General features: G+C 43.9%; 1 protein-coding gene across 1 annotated transcript; it reads left to right on the forward strand.

Moving 5' to 3' along the window:
• Positions 1-5,774: 5,774 nt before the first annotated feature.
• LOC137519424 (piggyBac transposable element-derived protein 4-like) lies at positions 5,775-9,538 on the forward strand. Its single transcript, XM_068238375.1, has 2 exons — positions 5,775-6,304; positions 8,692-9,538. The coding sequence occupies exons 1-2, from the start codon at positions 5,775-5,777 to the stop codon at positions 9,536-9,538; spliced, it is 1,377 nt and encodes a 458-aa protein (XP_068094476.1).
• The last annotated feature ends 435 nt before the right edge of the window (positions 9,539-9,973 follow it).

The following is a 9,973-nucleotide window of genomic DNA, read 5'->3' on the forward strand; positions in this document are numbered from 1 at the left end:
GACATATTTGACCAGCAACAGTCTGCATCAAAGTGAATTTCTTACATACATGCATGTTTTAAATTGTTAATGTAGTGAAATCAGAAAAAGCAATATGAATTACACCAAGGTTCAAATAGTACATTAACTGCCAGAAAATGTTTATGTAAAAATGATTTCTAGGTAAAGAAGTACTGAAAGGTGAAACTGAACTCATGCATTAAGGTTGTGAACAGCTGAAAGCCAATTAACTACAGTAATAAGTGGGTGAATCCATAGAAAAAGAAACAATATATAAACATACCAAAGTTAACCAATGAATCATTCAGTTTCTTGATTGCTCCATGACTCATCAATTTGCATAGAAAGGCATCAATAAATCCAATTAATCCAACAAAAATGTTTGATTTTTCCTGTGCAAATACTAGTAAAGCACTCTGCAAAATACTTGTCTATGCACTGCACAAATGTTTAAATTAAACTAGTTACTTATACTAAAATTAGATTCTATACCAAAAGCTAGTTAACATTTTTGATAACATTTTGCAACATATTATACATTTTCTGCCTCTTTTTATGAAATGTTACTTGCACTGCTGCATTCATCATATTAACCGCAATTGCCGAAATGACTAATGTTTAAATTTTAAAGACAATTTATGTCATTATTACGAATCATTATATGGAAAAAAATATGTGGGTGGAATTGTGGTTTAATGGTTTTGTAATTTGCTTTACCTTTTCAATGTAGTTTTCTGTTACATTAACTGAATCATTTCATTTTATAGTTGTAAAGAAAAAGAACAAAAACATGCCCATTAGCGGAGAGATTGTAAATGCACATAGCTAATGGAAACTATTTTGACATTTGTAGCTGATTCCATGGTACAGATACTTGAATCATTCCAGTGGTGCATTTATAGAAAATGTTATATTTTATTTTCCCAGTAAAATACAAGTAATAGACTTTAAAATTACCTTAGCACTAAAAGTATTAGGTTTCAGAAATGGAAAAGCATTTTGCATTGTTATGAACAATATATCAGAGAAATGAAGCAATGTACTATGGAGAGAGCTGTGAAAAAAAACAGGGACAAAGAAAATAAACAGTGTACGCTAAAAATACTTATTTTTTTGTTTTTTTGAAAAACATACAGAATGCAATAGAAAAAAAGATCTTAAAAGAAACAAATGATTATAAGTATAATCTGACAGACGGACTACAAAGAGGAGAACATGCTAATTACAGTATAGAAGTCTGTTTTAATTACATTGGTCCTTTTAAATGCAGTTTTATTTAAATGTTCATTTCAATATGAAACTCAAAGAAAGCTGCTATGTCAAATACAAAAAATAGAGTTTTATTTTTTTTTGGAGGAGGAGGGGGGTTGAAGCATTATGAGTACACCAGAGCAGACTATGAAAAGAGCATGAGGGACCTATAATTTGCACCACACTACACGAATTGATTGATTTTGTTATACTATATTGGTGCCTAATTTACTAGCCTATTTGAAAGTCTGCCTTTAATTGGCATGTATAAGCATTCAAATCCTTATGCGTGAAGTGAGGTTGTGTCCACATGTGAAAAGATTTGGTCTCAGACCTCAGTCATACGTTGCGGCAAATCATTTCTTCCGTCAGTAAGCTGCTCCATTGGCCTGGCCAACTGGTGACATGATTAGTGAGCACCAGTCTTAATTTTTTAGTTACAGAGATAAACCTGTAGCAAGGACCTAACATTAATAAGGTAGCCTAATGTCAATAAAGTATTTATAATTGTTGCCCATAGCAACCACAACCAGTGTCATTTGTAAGTCAGCACAGCAAAAAGACTATTGCAAATGGATAAACATTTCACAGGAACCAACAGTCATTTTCACTTACACAGAAGAAGGTAAATACAGGGCATGCAGAGCTGTTTCCCCAAAGAAAAGGGCGTTTAACCTTAAAGAATACCAGAGGTCAAAGAAAACCTAAAATGAAGTGGGTAGGGTAGTAAGAGCTAATACTTACTACTCCTTCCGTTCCGCTCAGTCAGCCGCAGTTCTTCTGTAATCCTTCCCGAGTTCCAGGTCTTCTCCGCAAGTCACTGCAAGTCAGACAACTCTCCTAACATGTCTTCTGGACATACTGCGCCACGCATGTGCAGTTTGTCCTTTATGCTTCCCCGTGGCCACGCATAATGATGTAGCAGCCGGCTATATCATTATGCGCAGCCACGGGGAGGCAGAAAGAACATGCTGTGCATGCGCGGCGCAGTATGTCCGGAAGACAAGTCAGGAGAGTCATCTGACTGTGGAGATGACCTGGAAGGGTTATGGGAGATGGCGGCTGACTGAGCGTAACAGAAGGAGCGGTAAGTATTAGCTCTTACTCCCCTACCCACTTCATTTTATGTTTTTTTTACATCTGGTATTCTTAAACCCAATGGTATTCTCTTATTATTCACACTTTATGCTTCCGGTTCCTTACATTTCCATAAATGGCAATCAACTAAAAAGATTGTAACTTTAAATTAAGTAAATAGGTATGTGTGGGATAGAGATATAAGATGAGGCTCCCAGGGTGTAGTTTGAAATCTCTTGTTTAAGTGTAAGATTCCCTTAGCCCACCAATCAAGCAGTACCCATGAACAGGAACTGTGGTCTATCGTGGTCTGCACATCAAAAGTTATTCTCAGCTACTTAAGAGGAGCTCACAATCTAATCTCTACCATAGTCATATGTCCATCATAGTCTAGAACCAATATACTGGGAAGCCATTTAACTAATCTGTACGTGTTTGGGATATGGGAGGAAACTGGGGGGCCAAGAGGAAACCCACGCAAAAACAGGGAGAACACACAAATTGTGTGCAGATAGTGCCCTGGCTAGGATTTGAACCAGGGACCCAGTGCTGCAAGGCAAGCGGGCTATCTGTGCCGCCCACATTACTCCTTCATTAGTTGAGTATGGTATAAAGATGCTATTTGTCCTATTGAATGCAAAGTGTAAGCATTACATACAGTTATGTAACATATACCGTATCAAATATATCAAGTATGTAATACAATCATTCAGCAATGTTAATACAGATTCGGTGCAGACTAGAAAAAGGGTTTCAAACCCCACCATTCACTTGGCCTTTTATGGCTGGAAGGTTGTACACTTTTTATAGTTGCACATGGGGGCTGTCAGTATCTAAAGACTATGAAGGCCACCAACAGCCAAAAACTCTGTTACGTAGTAGAGTGAATTACAGTTAAAGTAGAGTTTTAAGAATGATTTGCTCATTAACAAAAGTACTATAAAGAAAAAAATGAAATCTATCTATCTATCTATCTATCTATCTATCTATCTATCTATCTATCTATATATTTATATATATATATATATATATATATATATATATATATATATATATATATATATATACACACACATACAGTGGGATGCGAAAGTTTGGGCAACGTTGTTAATCGTCATGATTTTCCTGTATAAATTGTTGGTTGTTACGATAAAAAATGTCAGCTAAATATATCATATAGGAGACACACACAGTGATATTTGAGAAGTGAAATGAAGTCTATTGCATTTACAGAAAGTGTGCAATAATTGTTTAAATAAAATTAGGCAGGTGTATAAATGTGGACACTGTTGTCATTTTATTGAATCCAAAACCTTTAGAACTAATTATTGGAACTCAAATTGGCTTGGTAAGCTCAGTGACCCCTGACCTACATACACAGGTAAATCCAATTATGACAAAGAGTATTTAAGGAGGTCAATTGTACTTTTCCCTCCTCTTTTAAATTTCTCTGAAGAGTAGCAACATGGGGATCTCAAAACAACTCTCAAATGACCTGAAAACAAAGATTGTTCACTATCATGGTTTAGGGGAAAGTTTCAGAAAGCCATCTCAGAGATTTCAGCTGTCGGTTTCCACAGTTAGGAACATATTGAGGAAATGGAAGACCACAGCCTAAGTTCAAGTTAAAGTGAACCTTAAGCCAGAAAAAAAAAATGAGTTTTACTCACCTGGGGCTTCTACCAGCCCCCTGCAGCAGTCCTGTGCCCTCGCAGCCACTCACTAATCCTCTGGTCCCCCGCTGCCAGGTAGTTTCGTTTTTGCCGTCAGGCCCGTCAGGACTGGCCACGCGTAGCTTTTTCTGCATTCCCGACTGTAATTAGCGCTATTGCGGGACGCAACACGCACAAAAATACGCGTTGCCGCATATCCATGCGTTCGTAATGTGGCAACGCGTATTTTTTTTATTGCCTCATTTTGGAATAAGGTGCTGTGGACTGCTGAAACTAAAATTGAGTTATTTGGGCATAACAAGGGGCATTATGCATGGAGGAAAAAGAACACAGCATTTTAAGAAAAACACCTGCTACCTGCAGTAAAATATGGTGGTGGTTCCATCATGCTGTGGGGCTGTGTGGCCAGTGCAGGGACTGGGAATCTTGTCAAAGTTGAAGGACACATGGATTCCACACAGTATCAGCAGATTCTGGAGACCAATGTTCAGGAATCAGTGACAAAGTTGAAGCTGCGCCGGGGCTGGTTCTTTCAACAGGACTAAACACTGCTCAAAATCCCGTAAGGCATTCATGCAGAGGAACAAGTACAGCATTCTGGAATGGCCATCTCAGTCCAGACTCCCCAGACCTGAATATAATTGAAAATCTGTTGTGTGAGTTAAAGAGGGCTGTCCATGCTCGGAATCCATCAAACCTGAATGAACTAGAGATTTGTAAAGAGGAATGGTCCAAAATACCTTCAACCAGAAACCAGACTCTCATTGGACCCTGTAGTAAGCTACAGTCTGTAATTTCTGCAAAAGGAGGATCTACTAAATATTGATTTCATTTCTTTTTTGCGGTGCCCAAATTTATGCACCTGCCTAAATTTGTTTAACCTCCCTGGCGGTAAAGCAGAGCCTGCAGCTAATTCCTGGGTCCCACGCGCGATCAGCGGGACCCAGGCTTCTCCCCCCCCCCGGCCACCGGAGTCTCCATTACCTTCTGATCTTCCGGGACCCGGCGGCCAATTAACAGGGAGGATCGGCGGTGTGTCGTGACGTCGCGGGTGGCGAGAAGTCATCGGGGAGGGAGGCTGGAAATAAAAAAAAGTGCCTGCAGCCAATTCCTGGGTCCCGCACGCGATCAGCGCTTGTCAGCGGGACCCAGGCTTCTTCCACCCGGCCGCCGGAGTCCCCATTACCGCTCTGATCCTAGGGGACCCGGCGGCCAATTAGCCCAATTAGCTGATCAGTGGCGAGTGACGTAGGGGCAGCGTAGGGTCACAGGGGAGGGAGGGAGGGGAGGGAGGGAAGGAGGGAGTATACAAAAAAAATTAAAATAAACTCTTCTGATTGGGCCAAAACATTATTGTATTGGATACAATGGGATTTTGTATCCAATGCAATGTTGCCTTTTGCTTCATGGATTGCTGAGAGGAGTTGTGGCTGTTGATCTGGAGAGGAGCTGGCTGTGATCTGTGAGTGCTTATCTAATCTTGATTTCTGCCTACCTGTTACCGATTTTTGCCTGGACTCTGACTATTCTTTCTGCCTTCTGCCTGGATTTGATTGATTACCCGTTGCCGATTTTGCCTGGACTTTGATTACTCTTTCTGCCTTCTGCCTTCTGCCTGGATTTTGATTGATTACCCATTGCCGATTTTTGCCTGGACTTTGACTACTCTTTCTGCCTTCTGCCTGGATTTGATTGATTACCCGTTGACGATTTTTGCCTGGACTTGGACTACTCTTTGCCTGCTGCCTGGACCGACCTCTGCCTGGATTTACTATGGCATCATCCTCCAGAAGGCGTCTCACCATGGAAGTGCTGGCGGAGTTGGAGGACAGCGATCTGCAGTCACTGGTGGACTCCAGTAACCGCGACGCACCTGGGGATCTGTCATCTGACCCAGATAGCGACAGCGACTCCATCACCAGCGAAGTTAGTGATGTCTGGGTTTGGTGCCCCATCGACCTTTCTCAGGCTCCGCCACCGCACCCACGTTTCCCTTTTACTGGGGAGCCTGGCCTGAAGAAGGAGTGCGAGTGCGACCCCCTGGCATACCTGCAGCTTTTCTTCTCGGAGGCGGTTATTGAGAGGATAGAGGAGGAGACTAATCGCTATGCCACCCAACAGTTGGCTATTCCTCAAGGAACCTTTTCCAGAAGCAGGACCTGGGAGCCGGTAACAGCAGCGGATATCTGGCTGTTTTTGGGCCTGATCATTCTGCAGGGAGTGGTGGGGAAGCCCCTGCAGAAATGGTACTGGAGCACGAATAAGATCATTGCGACCCCCTTCTTCGGTACAGTTATGTTCGGGTACCGTTTTTTCCCTTATAATGAAATTTCTCCACTTTTCTAACAATGAAACTTTTGAGGAGTCGACCCACCCTGCTACAAAACGAAAAAAAATCTGTGAGGTCTACCAGATGGTGGTGGAAAATTTTAGGACCACGTATGTGCCACAGAGGGACATCAGCGTGGACGAGAGCCTGATGGCCTATACGGGGAGGCTGAGCTGGCTCCAATATATTCAGGGGCGTAACTAGAAATCACTGGGCCCCCCTGCGAATATTTGGATGGCCCCCCCATAGGTGCCAAATAATCGTAATGGGGCAGCGTTTCACTGTAAATTAATTGTAAAGTGGGCAGCATTTTACCAGACAATCGTAATGTGGGCCAGAAAATCGTAATGTGGGCAGAGTTCACCAGAAAATTGTAATGTGGGCCTTTAGAAAATCATAATGTGGGCAGAGTTCACCAGAAAATCGTAATGTGGGCACCAGTCACCAGAAAATTGTAACGTGGACAGCATTCACCAGACAATCGTAATGTGGGCAGCGTTCACCAGAAAATCATAATGTGGGCAGAGTTCACCAGAAAATCATAATGTGGGCAGAGTTCACCAGAAAATCGTAATGTGGGCACCAGTCACCAGAAAATCGTAACGTGAGCAGCAGTCACCAGAAAATTGTAACGTGGACAGCATTCACCAGACAATTGTAATGTGGGCAGCGTTCACCAGAATATCGTAATGTGGGACAGAAAATCGTAATGTGGGCAGAGTTCACCAGAAAATCGCAATGTGGGCAGCAGTCACCAGAAAATCGCCATGTGGGCAGCAGTCACCAGAAAATCGCAATGTGGGCATCAGTCACCAGAAAATCCTAATGTGGGCAGCAGTCACCAGAATATCGTAATGTGGGCAGCAGTCACCAGAAAATCCTAATGTGGGCAGCAGTCACCAGAATATCATAATGTGGGCAGCACACACCAGAAAATCCTAATGTGGGCAGCAGTCACCAGAAAATCCTTATGTGGGCAGCAGTCACCAGAAAATCGCAATGTGGGCAGCAGTCACCAGAAAATCGCAATGTGGGCAACAGTCACCAGAAAATCGCAATGTGGGCAGCAGTCACCAGAAAATCCTAATGTGGGCAGCATACACCAGAAAATCGTAATGTGGGCAGCAGACACCTGAAAATCGTAATGTGGGCAGCAGACACCTGAAAATCGTAATGTGGGCAGCAGACACCTGAAAATCGTAATGTGGGCAGCAGACACCTGAAAATCGTAATGTGGGCAGCAGACACCTGAAAATCGTAATGTGGGCAGCAGGCACCTGAAAATCGTAATGTGGGCAGCAGACACCTGAAAATCGCAATGTGGGCAGCAGACACCTGAAAATCGTAATGTGGGCAGCAGACACCTGAAAATCGTAATGTGGGCAGCAGACACCTGAAAATCGTAATGTGGGCAGCAGACACCAGAAAATCGCAATGTGAGCAGCAGACACCTGAAAATCGCAATGTAGGCAGCTGTCACCAGAAAATCCTAATGTGGGCAGCAGACACCAGAAAATCATAAAGTGGGCAGCAGACACCTGAAAATCGTAATGTGGGCAGCAGACACCTGAAAATCGTAATGTGGGCAGCAGACACCAGAAAATCGTAATATGGGCAGCAGACACCTGAAAATCGTAATGTGGGCAGCAGACACCTGAAAATCATAATGTGGGCAGCAGTGACCAGAAAATCGTAATGTGGGCAGCAGACACCTGAAAATCATAATGTGGGCAGCAGACACCTGAAAATCACAATGTGGGTAGCAGTGACCTGAAAATCGTAATATGGGCAGCAGACACCTGAAAATCGTAATGTGGGCAGCAGACACCTGAAAATCCCCCTGCAGTGACGTCAGCGGCGGCGGGATACATACCTTCTTCCTTGCGTTCCATCGCCGCCTTCTTGCTCTAGCGGCTGACGTCACTTCCGCTTCCGGAAGTGACGTCAGCCGCTAGAGCGAGAAGGCGGCGATGGAACGCGAGGAAGAAGGTATGTATCCCGCCGCCGCTGCTGCCCGCTGCCCACACACATTCACTAGCTGGAGGAGGGCACAGAGGGGAGAGCCCCGAGGTGAGGGAGAGGGGGGAACTTCCCCTCTCCCCGCCGACTGTAGGCAAGGCTTTCCCCTCATGCTGCCATCCCTCCAGCCCCCAAAAAATGGCCCCGAGCGGGCCCCAGGGGGGGGGGGGGCGGGCCCCCCCACGGGCGCAGGCGCTGCAGGGCCTATTGCTACGCCCCTAAATATATTGCTTCCAAGCGGGCCCGCTTTGGGATAAAATCATACACTCTATGCGAGTCAAGTACCGGATACATCTGGAATACTATTTTGTATACGGGAAAAGGCACAAAATTTTGTCACAGGTTTAGCGAGTTTGGAGTGGCGACATCATCTGTATTGTCCCTTCTGGAGCCTTTGTTGGACAAAGGCTACTGTCTCACCACAGATCATTTCTATACCTCCCCTGAACTGTCTGAGATTCTTATAAAGCATAAGACTGACACCTATGGCACTGTTAGGGCTAACAGGAGGGAGATGCCGTCGGCCTTTGCCAAGCAGAAGCTGAAGACTGGGGACATAGCTGCTTGGCAGAAAGGGAAGACGTTAGCCCTCCGGTGGCGGGACAAAAAAGATGTCTGTCTCCTCTCTACTGTTCATGACACCTCCACTGTCCCCACCAGAACGAGAGGAGGAAAAGATATTGTAAAACCGCAGGTCGTGGTGGACTATAACCACACCATGGGTGGTGTGGACAAAGCTGACCAGGCGGTGACCTTTTATCCTGCTGTCAGGAAACAGCAGAAAAAATATTATAAAAAGATTTTCCGGCACCCACTGGAACAAAGCATTTGGAATGCATACACTCTGCACAAGCAGGGAAGTGACAGGCCAGTGACGCATGCTGACTTCATCTGGAAACTGTGCGAATGTATCTGTCTAAGGTACCAGACTGCATCGGATGCCAGAGTTGGACGCCATGCCTCTTATGTGGTAAATCCGGAGCGCCTCACTGGCCGCCATTTTATGGAATACATTCCACCAACTCCCAAAAAAAATGCCCCAACTAGGACATGTCATGTATGCTGCAGCAAAAGCGATGAGAAGGGGAAAAGAATCAGGAAAGAATCACGATTCTACTCTCCAGACTGTGATGTTGCCCTGTGTGCAATTCCCTGCTTTAAAATATACCACACACGGGAGGTGTATTAGGAGTATATATGTACATACTGCATAATCTGCTGCCTTATTTATACAGTTTTATTTCAGATTATTGATAAATTTATTTACTTCAACAATTTTGTGTTCCTGACTGTTATTTATATGCAGAATGTCTACCACACTTTTATTCTGATGTATTTTGGTGAGTTAAGACTTAAAAATCGGAGGCCTATATAAATATATCGGAAATTTCAAATACTTGAACTAAATAATTTGTCTGATGGACAGATAATTACCCAAAGTAGTAATTTAAAAGTCCACTGTAGGGGGCGTGGTTTGGCGCCGCTCGAGAATGGCTGCGTGAGACGTGTGCTCCGCCATAGACCCGCTCTTTCTTCCAGCCTCCGGCTACGATGAGCACGAGCAGACCTCCAAAAAAGATCCAGCAGACACATAAGACCTCCGGGACCTCGGAGCTACTGACAG

The sequence above is a fragment of the Hyperolius riggenbachi genome, chromosome 5 (assembly GCF_040937935.1).
Source record: "Hyperolius riggenbachi isolate aHypRig1 chromosome 5, aHypRig1.pri, whole genome shotgun sequence".
Lineage (NCBI taxonomy): Eukaryota > Metazoa > Chordata > Amphibia > Anura > Hyperoliidae > Hyperolius > Hyperolius riggenbachi.

Excerpts from the sequence above, each read along its gene's own strand:
- LOC137519424 (XM_068238375.1), top strand. The coding sequence starts at position 5,775 with ATGGCATCATCCTCCAGAAGGCGTCTCACCATGGAAGTGCTGGCGGAG. Across the intron at positions 6,305-8,691 it reads TTCGGTACAGTTATGTTCGG|GTTTAGCGAGTTTGGAGTGG; the intron begins GTACCGTTTTTT and ends ATTTTGTCACAG.